Below are 19,364 nucleotides of genomic sequence, written 5' to 3' on the forward strand. Positions count from 1 at the left end.
CAACATTGTTAGTTCTATTCCCCAGCTTGGCGTTAATGTTCTGACCCATTTTGGTCACGACATCGTTAGTTCCATCTAATGTTCTGACCCATTTTGATCACAACATCTTGTCTCAGCATGCTCAGACCACAGGGAGGCCGGATAAATCCGGCCCGATGGCACTAAACCAGTTTAGGCCATCTGTCCCTGTAAGGTCTGAGACACTTTGGCCGACGTTTGTAACGCACGTCACGATATCCGCATAGCAAATATTACGGATATTCACTTCTTATTCTTACGACGAGTTTAGGCAGCTTAAAAAATTCATTAATTATATACTAAGCTCTGGCGAATCGAATGGTCTACGTAAGAAGTCTCCCCGCCTTCCCGTTCCTAATATTAATTTTAAAATAGCCGTGACACGGTTTGCTAAAGTAAACAATTAGCAATATCCGCACTAATAACGCGTTAATCTTAACCACCCACTCTCTATCTATTATATCTATAATCCAATAATTAAAACCTATTAAGATCTATCTATTATAACGTATTTAAGTTCTCCCTGACTATATTTAACCCTCTACTCTCCCTCTACTGCTTTTAAACGCTATTTATTAATACCTCCATTAAAGCAAATAAGGCAAAGAGGTTATAAACTATAAGCCAGTTAAGCAGATTAACAAGCTAGCAGTACGCAATAGGCTAGGGATTACATTGAAATGGATTCCTAGCGGTCTCTACGGCTATATAGCCTACGGAGGGAGCTACCCTAGCTTATAAACAGCTCTTATTAGCTTTAAATAAGTAAGCTAGATGAAGCTATTGCGGAGATATATCTGTACCGCGGTTGTACGGAGCAGCTTAAGGCCCTAAGGGTGCTAATATTTAAGCGGTGAGATTTTATGCTTATAGCAAAGACGTCTTTTAGCAAGAGTATAATAATATAAGCACTACCATGTCTCGTACCTAATGCAGTTGTTATTATTATTCTTCTACTTAACGCGATTAGGTTAGAGTAAGTAAAAAAGATTACAAAGCTACCTTATGTTTAACCTGTTTATGTATAGGGGAAGACAATATCCGCTAAGCTAATTGAGGATATCCGCACGGGCAGCTATATACATATCCTTATCTCCCTAGAGCTTTTAGTTAGTGATAAGCTATATAAGGTTCTAATAGACCCGATGTTTCGTTCTTATATTGCCCTTATAGTGGTTAATAAAGTATATCTGCTTACTAATTAAGGAGAGACCTTCCGTATAGCGTACGCATAACTCTTTAAAGTATGTTCGGTCTTGGTTAATAAGCCTTAGTTTACATATACCGCAACGCTAGACCCCTCTACGTTTTAGACTGTATATAAGCTGGCTAGGTTTAAACCTAATATACAAGTTATTAAAACCCTAATTAATCGGCCAGAGCTAAAGATTATACAGAGGGTTATAACCGCGCCAGAAAGAAGAACTTTCGAGCTCTTTACTTTACTATTGCTGCTACTCTAGTGTATTTATATACTGCTAGTAATAGTAACTGAGGAAAGGGTGAGTAATTAAGAAGCCGCTTAATATCCGCATATCATTAATAGTTTAATTAACTTTAGCTAATTCTAAAGACGATTATTTTCTTTAATTCTAAGGAGTGGATAGCTATCTGTTGTAATACTATTTGCAGCTAGTTAATTTATCGTGGCTATAATACTGCTATTGCTAGAGAAGCGGTTTAGAGCTACTATATAACGCTTACGGATATTAATAAAGACCGCTTATACGCCGAATACGCGCGCCTAATGTCTTGAATTCGAATTTTCGTTACATTAGATGCAGTAGCATACGGTGCAGATGTCCTAGATATCTACCATTTAATCTAATATAGAATGCCTCGCTATAAATCCTGTAATATACTAACACAGCGGTTTGGCTAGGTAGGCTGAGGAGAAGGCCTCTTAGGCGAAGCAATTTTTATAGTTAAGAGCCGCTAGCGGGGTCCTTATAATAAATTAGGTGGTTCTAAGCATATATAACCTTAGTATATAGGCGATCTTCGCGTAAGCGCGCTGCGTAATAATATCCGCGGGCAATAAAACGTAGAGACTGCGGATATTGTGGGTGATGCTTTATTTATAGCGTTAGTTAGTACTAAGCAGTTAGTAGATATAAGAAGCGGGTATAGGTTAAGCCCTAGTAGTTCTATAGTACGCCTACCTAAAGAGCTTATCGTACCAACCCTACGCCTAAAGAAGCGGTTAACTAATGCGCAGTTATATAGTAAACTGCCGTTCACCCTATAGCGGCTAGTTAATAAGGATTAGGTATACTTACGAAAGATATAACTTATACACTATAGAGACCCACAGTCTACTGTTAGTAAAGACTTATATTATAGTAACTATAACCTAACAATATTCACGGATTACGAGTACGATATCCGCATTAGCTATAGTGCGGATATCGCGAAAACCCGCTAGGAGCCTATATTAAGCAATATATAAAAGTAGTTTACGCGATAGGCGGAGGCTAGGTATTAGGATACACTATAAACGCCTATAGTTAATTACATTATACCGGATAAGCAGCTCTGTTGCCTCTATAATATAGGGTGGGTTCTAGATACGGTATTATTAAGGTAAGTAATGCCTAAGTAGGATCCTGATATCCTTAGTAAGGAGCTTCCGTCCCTTATTAAGCTTTTAGTAGATAAGGAATAAAAGCAGAAATAGGAAGAAATAGGGTAACTCTTAGGTCCTTCTAGGTTAATTATATAGATGTTAGAGCGGTTTTCCTAAGCATTAGAGCAGCACGCTACTATAGATAAGCGCTTATTATAAGCTCTTATATGGGCTTCGCAGGTTTTAGATAGGAGATTTAAAATATTAGCGCTGTGGCAATTAGTACTTCGCCGTAGCGCTAATATATTATAGGCTAGTTAACAGTTAGCTATAGACCTCTTACCAATAACTTAGGAAGAGGATGTACCTATACCTTCGCCAACTCTTAGGTCTCCAGCTCCTACTCCTCTATTATTACCCTTATACTAGCCGTTAGATATATCTCTACCGCTAGTAACCTACTAGTTAGATACATCTTTATTAGTACTATAGAGGCAGTCAGCGCGATTAAATAGAGGTAAACATATATAAAGAGCACTATAGGAAATTAACGGCAACGCTAATTAGTATACAGCGGGCTAATATTAGGCGAGGTTAGCTAATATTAGGCGGGGTTAGCTGATACTAGGTAAGTTTACCTTATATCCGCTAAGCGGATATTATAACTACAGTAGCTAATATCTATTAGGATAATCCCCCCTCCCCCTCCTACTTTATATCCCTAGTAAGCGCGGCCTAGGAACTAAATAGATTAATTAATTAATAATATTAATTACTTAGGAATATATACTAGTGCTACTAACTATAGCGGATATTAAACGGTTATAGTAGTAGCTTATGGCTAATATCTTATATTACTTATTAAGCAGCTTATACGTAGGTTAAAGCTAGGTTTAAGTAAAGTTAGTAGGTAGCATAAAGCTATCTAACTTATTATTATTGTTATGGAGATTAAGCTTATTAAATATAGCGGAAAGATTACCGCTTAGCTATAAATTGAACTCGTTAAGGGCAGATTAATTAAGCCGTTTAATGCCTAGTTATAATAGAGGTGGCGTTTCTATCTTTGCTTGCTATGCCTAACGGCAAATAATAGAGCCTACGGTAATTGCATTAGCAAGCAATTAAATATCTACTATAGTAGATTTAACAGTATATCAAGTAAACATCCGTTCGCCAAATATGATCTTAAACTTTACACGTAGTGGCCCTATATAATTAGTTATATAAATACTCTAGCGAAAGAGCAAGTCTAGGTTAAACGTTAAATTGCTATAAGCGTGTATAAGCTACTTCAGCTCCCTATTAAGTAACTTATTATTAAGATCTATTGGGTAGTAACTATTTTATTTGCCGCGGTTATTTACTAAACTATTACTAGGATAGCTTGCTAGAGCTTAGGGGAATAGGCATCTATTAAAGTTAACTGGAAAAAACGTAATATCTTTGGTAAATAGTTCTTATTCTAACTACCTATGAAATAGATATAGATGCGGGGGAGTACGTGGCTAAGCAGGCCGATATCTATAAGCTTAATAGCGTGCTTAAGGACTTTATATGTCTCTACTAGTTATAAGAAGCGGACATACGTTAGAAACTCTATATTAGCAGGCTTAGGAAGTGTTTATAAGGATATAGCACTGCTAGCCTACTTAGGGTAACCCTTTCGCTACGGTTCCGTAGGCTGGCTAGTATAGTTAGCTGCCTGAGAGACTTCTTAACCAAAAACAGCTGTGCGGATATCCTTAACTACTACTAATAGACGTTGCGGAGATAAACTCTTAAGGTACCACTTAATATCTATAGGCGACTTAGTGTTATAGGAGTCCTTAATCTAAGTATAGAGCAATGCTATAATACGAGCGTTAAAGCTATGGAGAATTAGCTCCTCTATATGATAAAACGGCGCGTGCTTGGCTGGGATATTCCTTCGGCCTAGGTGGTTTATATAGGTATACAGCATAGAGTACTCTTAGGCTAATTACTTGCTACTATAGTGATACCGTATAACTATATATAGGTAGTTTAGCTTTAGGTGCTAAAGAGCTAGAATAGGCAGAGCCTAACGCAGGCTATTGTAGGCGGATATTAACTTAATATATTCTCCCCAATACAACTAAATAAGCTTTGTGGTTTTTTGATTACTATAGATTAGAAACAGTCGCTCCTTAAATACTTTATTAGTACGTTATAGATTTATTTAATAGAGAAAGATGTTGTCTAGTACCCTCTAGGTTTTAGATATAGAAGCCTCTCCAGTTATAATAGGTCCTAGGTTAAGCCCAGACGTCCGCGCAGCGGGTATTATATTAATAGTAGGCATATATAGATGTTTAAACCGTAGGTTTTTGCTAAGTAATATATTAAGGCCTAGGTACGCTTCTATAATAGCTTTATAAATTAAAGCTATTAAGATCTGCTTCTATATCTCGTCTTGTAAATTACCTGGAGCCTCTATAATATCTAAGAACTTAATTAGGATATCCGTATAAAGCATACTTTATTAAAGCCTACTATTAGGTATATATATGCTAAAGATAAGCTTGCTAGTTATGCGCGAATAGAACGTCCTAGTATCCCTAAGTGTTTAATACTAAACTTGTTAGAGGTAGTTAAAGTTATTATAGATAACAATCGTATTAGAAGCGGCACCCATTAAACGGATTTTCACCTATATATAGGTTAGTGTGCGCCTATACCGCGGAGATTATAGGCTAAACCTTAACTCCTGGGCTACCCGCTCCTTCTACTAATTTAGAGTAGTATAACTATTAATTAATCCAAGCCTATAGAGCACAGAAAGCACGTGGCGCTTAACGCCGTTAGCTTAGAGATATATCCCTAACAGCTGTAGGATATAATTTGTGGAGTTTTGTAAAAGGCTAAATATAAGTATAGAAGCTATTAGAACCGCACGGCCTTTATATAGAGAATGTTTATATTAACCCTTTTAATATGCTATAATTATATGCTCTAGTGTAGGTACGTAAGTCTTTATAGCTTAATAGCACTGCCTAAGGTTAAGCTGCTTAATATCCGTATATTAGTTAAAGCCGCTAAATAGTAACTCTTTCTCCCTTAGCTCTTTAAGCTCTCCCTAGATGGTAAGAGTAATACTAGTACCTACTATACCGCGTTTCTCTATCTCTTTAGTATAGATATCTAGGATATTAGCATCCTCTAGGAGTTTACTAAGAAGCTCCCTTACTCTTTTTTTTTTTAGTGCCTTATATAAACCTTTAGCTATTATAATCTATTTAAGTGCTAGGTCTCCTATAGATATCCGCTATAGCCTAAGACGGTTAATAATTGCCCGGACCTTCTCTGCAGCGGATATCCTCTTAGCGGATATTGCGGATATTACGGATATTATAGGTATTTTATTAACTCCTACTTCTTTATCCTCTTGGGGATCTATATAGTTTAGTGGCGGTAAGTGGGCTATTAAGGACCGTATTTAAGCTGAGGATAGTAATAGGGGAGATGATAGGGGTGGGACGAGACCGCTGATGTCCTTAGGTACTATATCCGCTATATCTCTTAATCCTCTAGCGGTATTAGTAGATGGAGAAGGTAGTTTATTGTTAAAAGCTTAAGAAGACTGGCTCCTGCTAGATGAAGTAGAGGGGTTTCTTTAACGCCTTTTGGATGCACCTATGGCTAGCAGTTAGTTCTAGAAAATCCATTAATTAGAGAGCTAATTAAGGTAATTCTAACGCAGGTATTTACAGGATAATAGACGTAGCAGTTGCTTATATTAATTTCGTTAAAGTTAATGGTTTGCCTTATATAAATAGAGCGGCTCAGCTTCTAAAAGCTTGCTAAAGTGGCTTAGACCAAGGAATAGATGGATTGATTGAATAGGTTAGCTTGCGGATATTCGATTATCCGCGCAGCGGATATTTATCGGTTTCTTGGTCTGAGCATGCTGAGACAACACGACATTGTCACAGTGTGATGTCACGTGAGCTAACAAGCATCTTCCTTATTTAAGCTAGACAACCCTTCTCTCCTCAGGTGAGTATTTTGTAATAACACCGCATTCTTTCAAGCGTCTCGCAGAGAGATCTAAAGGGGGATCACGTGCACTTTCTACGGAGGAGAAAGCTTCTGGGAGCAAGCCTCCCTGCAGAACGCTCCTTGATCATTGTAGCGGCCAGGACAAATCTTCGGGGAGGGCAGGGCCTCCAGGAGAATAATCCTAGAAGAACGCTCCCACCTCCATTCCAGGCGTCAGTGCAATGAATACGCCAGCGTCAGGGAGCCCTTTGCTCCATTCTCAACGCCGGCGCTCGTCAAGCGCCATCGTAACGGATGCGCCAGCGTAAGGGAGCCCAATTTTGCTCCATCTCCAATGCTGGCGTTCCTCAAGCGCCATCGCAACGGATGCGCCAGCGTAAGGGAGCCCAATTTTGCTCCATCTCCAACGCTGGCGTTCCTCAAGCGCCGGCGTGACGGATTCGCTACTGTCAGGGACCCGAATTTTTGCTCCATTCCCAACACCAGTGTTCCTCATACGCCAGCGCCTTGGGACCCAATTCGACCCCTCACTCACTCTATCGCCTCCCTCCGCCGCGTCACTAGTTCCACAACGAATCACCTTGTGGATTAGTAACCGTAACTAGTTTACTACTCGAAACTATTTTTAGATTCGGAGTACTACAACTGCATATACATCGGTTTGAAATATTGCACCTTAAAGTGATTGCGTCTAAAGTATAATACTTTAACATACTACACAATGGCGTATGTGCCTTATTCATACTTCAAGCCAAAGTAGTCCGCAGTCCAGTAGTGTTATTCGGACTGCTTTGGCTTGAAGTGCACGAATTCGGTCTAGTAGAACTTAGAGCAAGCTGAAATTTTACCAAACTACTTCGGCTGATGATACAAAAATCCGGAGCATTCCTATAATCTGCACTGCACCGACTTGCCGGACAAAAAGTGCCCTTTTCTTTTTGCGATGTGCAACAAAAAGCCATTCAGTCCTCGTGGTCATGTGACTAAAGGGCCCAAACACACAGGCTCAATATTGTACGACTAGTTTTATTATACGATTAATTTCAAAGGCCTTTTGGTCATCTTAAGATCATAAACAATTGGAACGCGTTACATAATATTACGGTCATCTACAAGTCAAGAAAGTTAAAGACTAATAACGCGTCGGTTAAATTCGGTCAATATCGCAGTTCTCTCGCAAGTGATCTATTAGACCTTGCCTTCACGCTTTACTTCTTACCCCCTACTCCTAGTTCCCTTCCTTCTGCCAGTCGATCAATATAGTAAAGGTCGTCATCTGAGCTTTGATAGGAGACAGCATCCGCGAAAAATTCAGCATCACTTATCGTCTCATCTCCTGTGGCAGACGCATCAACACTTGCCAATTCACGAAGGTCGCACTCCTCGTCGCCGTGCCCTTCATCACCCCTAAGAGCGGTTGGCGCCTCTTTAGCCAATAGAGTCTCTTCTCTTATTACAGCAGCTCCCATTGCAAACTCCGTCTCAGCCTCGGCCTCAGCTATAGACCCATGAGCGGGAAGCTCGTTCAGGTTCTCATGGGGCCTTGGGATATAGTACCTGTAATTTCTAAGATCACTCAACAAATTAACCTCTTGAGTCCATTCCCAACCTAGCAGAAGGGAAGACAGTTCGGAAACCACGCAAGTATTGATTGTTGTTTCAATACCAGCCACTTTGATGGTTAATCGGCAATATTGATCGGTCAGAGCTGTGCAGTTGGCGACTCTTACTCTAATACTGCTGCCGAAGTGTAGAGGTAATCCGAGTCTACTGGCTATCGATCGAGGAAGAAGGTTGTGTAGGCTGCCTCCATCGATCTTTACTCGAGCCAGCTCCACTATCCCTCTGGCTGATACTATCGCCGCTTTAGTGTACAACTTATGATTCGTGCTGCCATCGACAGACAACTCCCTCCTGGAACAGTCTCGAAGTCTCCGTTGAAGAGCGCCATTTCCCCTAATTACTGCATCAGGACTTTAAACGACCTCACTCCCATCCGCCTCCTCAAACGTGGTTACTATTGATAAGGGCTCTTCTGAAGGCCGGCGGTCCCAAGTTCGATCACGCCGGGTGTTGGTAATTGCAGAAGACTGGTCTTCGGGAGGGGCTTCGCCAGCAGCATATTTTGACCCCATCCCCGGCTCGCTAAGATGGGCCTCTCGTTGGTGTCTCGCAACACTCTCGTGGCGATCAAACCGTCGGTTGCAAAGAACGCAGTAAATTAGTTGAGAAAGGCCGTCGTAGGACCGGGGAAATTGAGGCTCGGCAGGGGGAGGGCCACTGAACAATCGGTGGAGTTGAGCCTCTGTTCCAGGCCGAATAGTCCATCGAATTGGCACTCCCGCGATACGATTTTTGTTAGCAATAACAAATCTAGGACTCGTTCTCTCGGAATCATGTCTTAGAACATGGCGAATCTTACGTTTTGTGTATAGGTAGCTCGGATACTTTTCAGCAAGCCATTCGTAAATTTCAGAGACGCTCATTCTCGAGGTGGGCCCGTTCAACAAGCACGTAGTGGTCAAATGGACGCCATGTCCTGTTGCCAGTGGCACCATTCTGGTGGATCGCCTAGCTGAAACCACTTTAGGCGTAGGAAACACGCTTCGAGACGTAACAGAATCCATAATTGAATCCAATGGGTGGGACTGCAGGTAACGGAGTATCGTCAAATGGGTAGGGCTGGACTTGTTCTTATAAATGATGGGTTTCGAAATCTAGTTAAAGCAACCGCTCGTTGTTGTGGGATTCAAAGGTTTTAAGATCAACTCATTAAGAAAGTGTTTTAGAGTAAGCGTTGGAGGGGATCATAGCAGCGTCTCTGACTCTCGCTTATCGAACGGGTTGCGGGGCCCCTGTCGATCCTGTCGATCGCCAAGGCTATAATTGGAAAGAGGCAGGGGAGTCACTTGGATCCTATCTCTATTGGACGATTGAGGGCCCCGATGCGGCTCCTCGTCGATCCCGGATATAATTAGAATTAGGCAAGGGAGCTGGATGGGTACCTGAGTTCAGACCAAGAATTTTCTGCCCCCTGTCTCTGCCCCCTGTCTTTGCCCCCTGTCTTTGCCCCTTGTCTTTGCCCCTTGTCTCTTAGATCGTGTGTGTAACCAATGAGATATGCTTATGTCTTGCTTCGTATACAGTAACGTGCATCCCTGCATCGAGAGACGCACCCCGTGACGAGACAAACTATTGGTACTTTGAATTCAATTGATTCTAAATTTGTGAATTCAATGAAAATTCCGGTATTTTTGTGTCAGTTATATTGCGTGACCACTCCTGAACAGTCCAAACTCCAGCTACTTTGAAATTTACAATCACGTCGTCGCCGTCGCGCCTGATTGCGGAGGGCGTCAATTTGAAGTATAACAGAACCCCTCGACCTACAGCACCACCACGAGCTCTTTGCGCCTTTCAAACTTATATAACACTTTGATCTGGGTTTCCGAGCCTCACCACGATGCTGAAAAATCATTTTCAGCCTTGTGGTGACCAGGGAGTGCTGTGTCATGCGACGTCGCCACATGGGTTGGTACCTCCAAATTAAGCGATCAAGGATCCCTGGTCACTTGGTAATAAAGGTGGATTAGGTAGTTACAAGTCGGTTAGGCCACGCTAAAGGGTGGGTCTACTATAAGCGCTAATGCACAATCCCTGCACGGGGCAGCCTTAGCTGAAAATATAAGATTACGTGGTCAACCGAGCGTAAATTGCTTATCCCACCATATAATTTACCTCTCGGCTCCAAAACAGAACCAACTATTATAGGTAACTAGTTATAACGTATTTGTAATATGTTTGGAATATATTCTAATTTAAACAGATCTATCTAATAATTACTAGCTACTAGATTTCTCTAGTAATAATAAAAATAAGTTTAAAATTAATTTAGAAGATAGTATCCTTAGGTTAGAAGATTATATGCTAGAAGAGAGTTAAATATAGCCGCAAGATTAAATTAAGGTAAGTTTTTAATACGTTCTAAACGCGTTCTAATCTAGTTTTAAACGTATTTAGCCTGAAGTTCCTTATATTACATTTCTTACTAAGGCATTTACTAATCCTCTTACTATACTTATAATTAAGGATTGTTTAAGTCTTTTAGAGTACCTATAGACGCTATATAAAGGTTATACTTACCGTATTAACTTAAGAGGCATAGATGCACAAAAAGCTATATAGGTAAGTTAATAAAAATCTAAATTATGCCCTAACTATATTTATAACTAGTTTATAACGCGTTTAGATCTAATACAAAACTAAATAAGTGCATACTCCTAAGCCTATAATGTCCGCTCTCTTAAATATAAGAGGTAAAAAATATAAAATGCGTTATTTAGGAGTAAAATATTACGAATATCTTTAGAATTGGTTACGATCTTTAAGCCACACTATAGTTACTAAAGAGACGTAGGGTCTAATATAGAGAGAGCGGGCGGCCCTGGATAGAAGCGACCCGGATATTTGTAAATGTAATATAAATAGGTACGGAACTGGTTCTAAATATATTTAGTACTTAAGTTAATGTATATAAGCTTGTTTTTAGCAGCTTAAAGATAATTTTAAGCTGGAAATGTATGCAGCTCTTAAATAGAGGCTTGTATACTAACAATTAAGTAATAAAGATACTCTGTATGTAATTATCTTACCTAAATATGTTTAGAACCTAACTAGATCACGTTTAGAACTAATTATATTAGGATATTGCTAACGTTTAGCACTTATTTCTTACCTGCATATAGGCTACTATGGAAATATATTTAGAGCACTTCTGAAAAGCATTACTAGCAAATGAGAAATACGATACTGCGTATTTAATATCTCTTATTTAACTAGGCAATATAGGTGCCGATGCAACGGAGAAATGCGGAGTTATTAAATTAAATCTGTGTAGAAGGGTAGACTGCGGTAAGAAAAAAATATAACCTGCTTAGAACGCATTCTGGTTACGTTTATAACATGTTTGTAACGTATTTATAGGAATTAACTACCCCTAGGGACTAGGGAAACTTATCCATTAGGACTGCGAGGTTACTTTTTATGTTTTTGTTCTAGACGACTTAGAAGAGACTCCTTATATTTATTTTACCTCGTATAGGGTATATAGTTATACACTACCCCCCCTAAATAAGCCGCCTCTAGAGATATTAAATGAGGTAATTAAGTTGGTTTGTTAAATGCGTAATCTAGATCTTACTCTTAGTAAATATGTTCTAAACTGATTGCGAATAAATACCTAACGTCTTTATAGGAAAGTTTCTTTGAAGTCCTGCCCTTAAATAGTTTTATATGCAGTATAGAAAGGCTTCTTTAGTATAGATCTATGTAAGCTTTGCTACTATAGATCGTATTACTAGAATAATTTAAAAAGAGAAGCTTACTCTATACCCAGAAGGAAAAGGACTAGTAGGGGTAGTATATGAGTTTAATTAAAAGCATCGAAATCCTAAAATGGTAATAAATACGTTACGAACACGTTCTAATTGGCTTGCTAATATGTTATAGGCTTATATCTAACAGATCTATAATAATTAAAACGGGTTTATAATAATCTGCTTTCTATAAGAGTAAGCTAAGATCTTCCTATCCTAAAACATATTTAAAGTTGATATGTCTTTTAAACGTATTATTAAAAGAAATATAAATGAGATTATATTCGCTGTTTGGCTTAAAGAGTATGGTAAAAGTATTAGAATATAATATAAACCCGTTTAGAACGCGATGCTAATATATTCTAACAGTATTTACGCTTGCATGCGTTATTACTAATATGGAAATAAGGCGTACTTATTAGTTATACTTTAAGCGAGTCTTTTAATTGCTTTCTAAATGTCTTTAGAAGTAGATTTGTTGGAAATATATTTATGGTGGTAAGGAAGGCTTTAAAGCTGTTATATCTAATATAGATGGTAAGTAAATGGCTGGTAGGATACCTAGAATGTAATTAGAACGCCTTCCTAACGTATTATAAAAGGGTTTAGGCGGTATTTATAGCATATTGATCCTTATAGGCGCGATTGGACGTGGCATTTTAGGAAAACACTAGTTTTCTGCTGAGTATACTTCCTATAAAGCATCTTAAGAGCCGCGGGTAACTATAAAACGGCCTACTCTGTATATAAATGGATGAAAGCTCTTCTTATATATAAGAGCTAGTTAAAATACGAAGAACTCTATAATTTACTAATTGGTAAGTTGTTCTGAACCCGTTTATAATTTATTTAGAAGGTGTTAATAGCATAGCACACGAATCTCGATTAGTTGCTAACTGGGCGAGATATAAGAGACACCTAGTTATCGCCTTAGGCTTAAATAAGTACTGCTCTCTGATTAATTATAAGCTATTTGATAGATTAAGACACTATATAAATGTAGTAGAATAAACAGCAAATAAATTATATGCATTTGGTATACGGTAGTTTCTTCTTCCTGCTGTTATAAGGTATTAATACATTCCTAACCCGTTTATAATATGCTTATATTATATTTAGCGTACAAAAACTAGATTAACGGGACGTTAATTAGTATTTTGCTAGGAACTAGTTCGGAATATAATATATGTAAAGAAACACATTAATGTCGGCCCGATATATAAACTATATAGGTAGAGAGAGTATATATTTATTGCGATTTTCTTCTAAACCGGTTCCTAATACGTTTAGAATAAAAACGTTAATAACTTTAAGAAGAATTAGAGTAGGCCGCTGCTAATAATAACGAGGATAATATTTTATTTTAGGCATTATTATTAGGTATAGTAAGGTTATGATCTAGTTCTGCTTGGCGTTTAAGGGGGCTAAGATCTAGATCTGTATCGCGTTTTAGGTTATCCTTTATAGCATCTAAGGAATTATAAGGCCGCCTTTATATTTTAATGTATATATAACCGGTTACTAATACGTTTTAGACGTATTAGCACCGGTCTCTTATAGTTACTAAAGCGTTAGGCCTTAAGCAATAACTAGGATATTTAAGAAAGATGTTAGAGACTTAAACTTCGTAAAATGGAGATTAAATTAGAGGTAAGGGAGCTAGAGAATATGGAAAAAAGAATTTAATTAGAGGCAATAAAGGCTTATATGTAATAACGAGTATACTAAATATAAAATACGTTCTAAATACGTTCTAAATATGTTCTAAATATGTTCTTATTAAGTTCCTATTAAGATATACTTATATTTAGGCCTTTTTTAATGATTGTTTTATTATATAACGTCTAATACTATATATAATACTATATATACAGTCTCTAGATTATAGCACTATAGTTCTATATATATAAATCCTTTTTAAGCAGCTTAATATATATTAGTAATTATATTTTAATAATTTATAAATCTTTTAATTAGGGGTTTATAGTTACTTAATAAAATACTAAGGTACTAATAACTATTAAATAGTAAAAAATAGGAGAAAAGGCTATAAGAAATCTAAACATTTATCTTTATTCTATTTAAAAAAAATGTATTATTTTACTACTTACTATCTATATATTTAAGCCTTATCTATATATATAAATATTATCTAACTAAGGTAGCTTATAGGGTTTTTCCTCCCCNAAACTNNAGGGTTTTCTTNCTNTAAATATANAAGTTTTCCCCCTATNANGGAGTAGTCTGNGTNGGCCTAGATAGGATCCGTATTAGACNTTAATTAAAGAACTACTACTATATATATAAATATAGTTACTTATAAAAACTATTAGCTAATACTTAATTAAAAATATATTAAATAAAATAAGTTTTATATTAACTAATTTTATATTTTATTTATATATATATATATTATTTAAAGGTTTAATAATTTTTTATATTTAAATAAATACTTAAAAAAAATACTATTATAATAGCTTAAAGTAAATATACTTTAAATTTTTATTAAATATATAATTTTTATTTAAAATTATATTTATTATAAAATAATTTAATTTAATAGGCTTTTTTTACTATATATTTATACTATTTTTAAAAATTAAAACTCTTATTTTATTAAAATTTAAATAATAATTAGTTTATAATTAAATTATTAGAATTATAAAGTATATAAAGGGAGTTATTAGAAAGAGCTAAAATTAGTAAATTTTAATAAATATTATAATTTAACCAATAACTTTTATTTTTGCTACCTAACGTGTTATAAACACGTTCCAAAGTGGTATAAAACCCTATTAAAATTTAAGTCTAAACTCCATTTATAAGATTTAATTCGTAATATATTATAAATACGTTATAAATTAGATTCTAGGTTATCTATTAAAACAGATCTACCGTAATATCCTCCTCCGTAAGTCTAGCAGGTTTAGTAGCATTTCTCTTTACAGCCTTTAAACCTTTTAAACTAGACTTCTTTAAACGCTTTTTAGAAGTCTTAGTAGGAGCCAGAGCAGTAGAAGCTGGAGTAGTAGGAGCCTTAGTATTATCCAACCTATTATTAATAAAGTAGCTCTAATTAAGATAACCCTTAAATAAGTAGGCTGTAATAAATTTAGAATGTATTTTTAACCGGTTTAAAACGGGTTCTAAATTAACTTACCTATAGAAGTTGTATCTAAACACTTAGTATATGGAACCTTAGCACCTAATTCCTTAAGCAGAGTAACTATTTTTAGAAAGTTATACTAGGAACTTAATTAGAATATATTATAAACACGTTAGGAATATCTTATATCGCCTTTTTAAGGCCTACTTTTAAATCTAATGGGTATAACCTTCTCTTAAATGGGAGCCGTTGATTGTGGGGCAGTAGTCCTAAAAGGGCGGCTAGGGGGAGCCGGGGTGGGGGTATGGGGGGGTTAGGTAGCAGTAGAGCGGCCTGGACTAGTAGGATTATATTTAGAAGTAGTTCCTAATATGTTTTAATTATATATAGCCATAATAGCGGAATAGAAGGCTATAATAGGTTAGTAACTAGTTATAAATAGGTTAAGAACACGTTTAGAATATATACCTATTACTTCTTCCTGCTTTTTAATAGAAGGAGCCCCTTTTTTTCTAATGTTCCTGGTTCTAAGGCTATGCTTCTTTATATAGTTTCTAAGGGTGCCGCAATCTTTAACCTTCTTCTAAACGCGTTATAAATATATTAGTAATGTATTATAAACCTAATATATTTATCTACTTATACTATATAGTACCAGATTCTCTAGATTAGGCGAGACATTATACCAATAGAAAACCTCCCCTATAGTTAAATCCACCTTATTACCACGCTAGTATTATATTAGCAACGTATTCTAAATATATTTAGAACTACTTACTATAACGAAAGCATTAACGCCCTTAGGAAGCCTTTCCATTTTTAGGTAGGCTTTATAGGCGGCCTAAACTGTTAAAATACGTTTAGAACGGGTTATAGATAGCTTACGCAGCTCTTTAATGTGCTAGATATTATATTTTGAATCGGTTTTAAATGGATTTAATAAATTGGTGATGGAAGGTAAGGTGGAAGGTAAGGTCAAAGTTTAACAGGGAAAGTCAAATTTGGTGTGGTAGGCGGAGGTTTCGCCTATCGGGCCGACATTTTAGCGTGGTCCGACCGACCTGTACGCACGGTGGATTGGTTACGGTAATTACAACGTATATCTCACATAATAGAGCTTGTGGCTGCTGAGCTGTGGCTGTGTGTGGCGGACTGCTAAGCCTTACCGAAAATTTCCGTCTTCCCGATATACTCCGAGTTGGACTGTACCCTCTCAAGCGAGAGCAAAAAGTGGCCGATATTTGCCAAAATCGGCTGTTTTCTCTTTTGGTTGAGAGATACCCCTCTGTCGCGACAAACTTTTACAGAACGATAAACCTCCACAATTGTCAGCCCTGGTATCCATAGGGAAATCCGCTCCTTTATCGCCGCCGTTGTCGCCGCCGCCGCCACCGCCGCGTGAATCCATCCATTGCCACCGTCGACGAGATGACTTCAAGTTTCTAGTTACGCCGCGAGAAGCGTGAATGGAATACCCGGCTAAAGTGCGAAGATATATTAGAGCAACACAGTGAGACTACGATGACCTGGCGCAGACCTAAATAGCGGCTCGGACGATGACAGCGTGGCAACGACTGCGAGCACGGCGGTGTGCACGATAATATACGAATATATAACAAGGTGCTGGCAGGCAGATGTTGCCGCACAAACCCATCGCTCTCAAGTACAATACAAACACAACCTCTTCGAATAAACGAACGACTTCTCAAAACCCATCAAGGCTTGTCTGTCCCATCTCTCTAATAACCGGGAGTATTCAACGCCAACCCCATCAAACAACCACCAATCAACCCAGCAATAGGAATAGTCATAACCCAAGAGAAGAACAAGAGACCCACTCGCTGCCAGTTGACGGCTCTCCAGGTACCATTGCATAATCCGACTCCGACGGTGGCGCCGGTGATACACATGGATGTTGAGACGGGGAGTTTGTATTGGGAGAAGATTAAGATGGTGATTGCGGCGCCCATTTCCATGGATGAGCCTCTGGATGGGGAGTGGTAGGTGATTTTGTTGCCCATGACTTTCATGATATTCTGGAGAAAGGAGTTGTTAGTTGACTGGAAAAGAAAGAGGGGAAGGGGAAACTTACATATCCGTATGTAATGAAACCGAAACAGATGGCGAGAGCCATAACAGCGATTTGCCAGAGGGGAACTTCTTCCTTGGAAGCGACAGTCTCTCCAGTTCTCCATGCACCGTACATACCAGCCCAGACACCGACAGCGTTTCCGACATCATTGGCTCCGTGAGCGAAAGAAGCAGTGCAAGCTGTGATAATTTGCACGAAAGAGTAGAGGTATTCAACTTCATTTTGGTATTTCTTGGCGTGGAAGTAGACTTTGTCCATGCGGCGACCTTCAGGTGTACCGAGGATTCCGACTTGTGCGCGGTGAATATCGTAGTAGAAACCATAGAGGAAGGCGATGACGACGTAGGCTGGGAGACGGATGCAGAAGGCTCGGAGGTTGTGAATTTCGTAGATTGATCCCGCGCCCATTGGGTTGTTGTGGACTAGACGCATTGCCCAAGGAAGAGGACCTCGGTGTTTTCTGAGCTCAGCATGATGCTTCAATTCCGCACGTCTGAGGAGGAGCTGGTATTGAGCTTGTGGGTTTTCACGGGCAATAGCATCTTCCATCTCGGCGAGTGTTCTTGTGGCTGGCTTGCTTTGACCCTTTTCATTTGCGATATCCTGATCACTTCCAGATGGGGATTTCTCGATGACATCTTCATCCTTGTTGTGTACCTTGGTTGGAGCTGCGAGATGTCCGTCGTCCTCGTCATCTTCACCACCGTGTTGAATAACGGCATAGTTTGGTACACGAGCCTCTGATGCATCTGCTGGTGCCTCGCGGAAGAAGAGAGCGGGTCCTTGCCAGATATCCCAGAGCTTGAGGGTGTAATCCTTCTTCAAGATTTTGCTGTGGACGTATGGGACGAAGAACATGGCGGAAAGGAAGAACAATCCGAATCCAACGCCGAGAGTAACACTGGCGATGAACCAGGCTGGCCTCTTATCGAGACCGAGATTTGGAGATCCCTTGTAGACGATGGATAGCGTGCAAATGGTTCCTGCAATCAGGAAGAAGAATGGTGAGGTGAAGACTGCGTACTTGAGTGGGTCCTTTCGCATGTGAACGGTCTACATGATGTTAGCAAGCTGTACCTGGTGAGGGCGATTCAATATGACTTACGACTTTGATGAGCATGAAAATGATTGCTCCAAAGCCGGCAGAAATGGCGGGGGCCATGCAGAGACCAGCAAAGATGGCACCAAGACCAGATCCCTTATTCCAACCCCATTCGACATTCTTGGCTCCTACGGCGGCAACACCAACACCAGCGATAGATGAGACCAATGAGTATGTTGACGAGACGTGAGCAGAGTGGCGTGTACACCACATGACCCAGATAGCCGCACCTGCAGCGGCACAAGCGAAAGCCAATAATTGAACACCGGCATTTCCATTGAATGCTGCGATTGGGATACTGTTGCCGTTAGCGAGTATTCTCTTGGCCATTTCCTATGTTTTCTACAACATACATTCCGTTCTTGATTGTGGAAGCTGTTCGGGCGCCGACTGCCAGAGCACCTGTCATTTCGAAGACCAAACACAGAGCCATGGCTTGTCGATATGTAACGGATCGGGAGGACACGGATGTCGCCCAAGCGTTAGCAACATCGTCTGTTCGATGGTTAGTTTCTGATCGAAGAGTACAGGACAGGTAAGGGAGTACGTACTTGCACCATTGTTATACGCTTCAAGGAGCGCAAACATTGTGCCAATGGCAAAAACGTAGGTATACTCGGTCATCACCATCTTTGCGGTTGTGATCAGGTATGATCAAGTGTCCTTGGATGAATTATTGAAAGAGTACTTGATTGGTTGAGAAGAGAAGGGAAGAAACCAGACAAGGGAAGGACATCCAGCATATTATATATTTTCAAGGACCCCCATGCAGAAGTGACATTCAATACTAAACCATCAACTAGCGCTCCGAAGACCCTGCCTCTGCATGCAAGCCCTAGCTTATCGGGCTGATAGCTGAACGGAGAAGGCGCAAAGGAAGAAAAGATGAAGATCGCACAGCCAGCATCCATGGAGAGTGGCACGAAATCTGTGTACATGTTCCCGTAGGATGGGGTATGATTCGCAAGGGAGGGAAGCTATAGGCTTTCTGCTCCACCATGCTCATCTCAGAAGGTCCGGCCAGTAAAGCATTGGTACTCGGCCTGTCCGATGGAAAATATAGAATTAGCATTGAATAATGAATA

At 39.0% G+C, this 19,364-nt stretch overlaps 4 protein-coding genes across 4 annotated transcripts; 1 reads left to right on the forward strand and 3 right to left on the reverse strand.

Annotated features, from left to right (window-relative positions):
- Nucleotides 1-7,745: 7,745 nt before the first annotated feature.
- On the reverse strand, nt 7,746-8,459 carry K441DRAFT_698431 (uncharacterized protein; the record flags this gene model as incomplete). The annotated part of the gene is made up of 2 exons (XM_067653060.1): nt 7,746-8,102; nt 8,162-8,459. Coding segments are annotated over 2 exons (302 nt in total), but the record flags the coding sequence as incomplete, so codon positions are not given.
- Nucleotides 8,125-9,378, reverse strand: K441DRAFT_205505 (uncharacterized protein). The gene has a single exon (XM_067640510.1). The coding sequence runs from the start codon at nt 9,229-9,231 to the stop codon at nt 8,581-8,583; it is 651 nt and encodes a 216-aa protein (XP_067501130.1). The 5' UTR covers nt 9,232-9,378; the 3' UTR covers nt 8,125-8,580.
- Nucleotides 9,379-11,631: 2,253 nt separating this feature from the next.
- Nucleotides 11,632-11,784, forward strand: K441DRAFT_574031 (uncharacterized protein; the record flags this gene model as incomplete). Its single annotated transcript, XM_067644084.1, has 1 exon — nt 11,632-11,784. A coding segment is annotated over one exon (153 nt), but the record flags the coding sequence as incomplete, so codon positions are not given.
- Nucleotides 11,785-16,381: 4,597 nt separating this feature from the next.
- On the reverse strand, nt 16,382-19,148 carry K441DRAFT_664602 (phosphate transporter). The gene is made up of 5 exons (XM_067649375.1): nt 18,831-19,148; nt 18,633-18,774; nt 18,283-18,577; nt 17,178-18,230; nt 16,382-17,121 (listed from the first exon to the last, which is right to left on the reverse strand). Exons 1-5 carry the CDS (start codon nt 18,907-18,909, stop codon nt 16,825-16,827), a joined length of 1,866 nt encoding a protein of 621 aa, XP_067501132.1. The 5' UTR covers nt 18,910-19,148; the 3' UTR covers nt 16,382-16,824.
- Between the last annotated feature and the right edge of the window lie 216 nt (nt 19,149-19,364).

Source organism: Cenococcum geophilum (assembly GCF_001692895.1).
Source record: "Cenococcum geophilum 1.58 unplaced genomic scaffold K441scaffold_38, whole genome shotgun sequence".
Taxonomy (NCBI): Eukaryota; Fungi; Ascomycota; class Dothideomycetes; order Gloniales; family Gloniaceae; genus Cenococcum; species Cenococcum geophilum.

Bases quoted from the DNA above. Each gene is read 5' to 3' on its own strand.
- K441DRAFT_205505 (XM_067640510.1), bottom strand. From the start codon at position 9,231: ATGGATTCTGTTACGTCTCGAAGCGTGTTTCCTACGCCTAAAGTGGTT.
- K441DRAFT_664602 (XM_067649375.1), bottom strand. From the start codon at position 18,909: ATGGTGATGACCGAGTATACCTACGTTTTTGCCATTGGCACAATGTTT. The intron at 18,775-18,830 runs GTACGTACTCCC...ACCATCGAACAG, and splicing joins AGCGTATAACAATGGTGCAA to ACGATGTTGCTAACGCTTGG. The intron at 18,578-18,632 runs GTATGTTGTAGA...TAACGGCAACAG, and splicing joins TCCACAATCAAGAACGGAAT to TATCCCAATCGCAGCATTCA.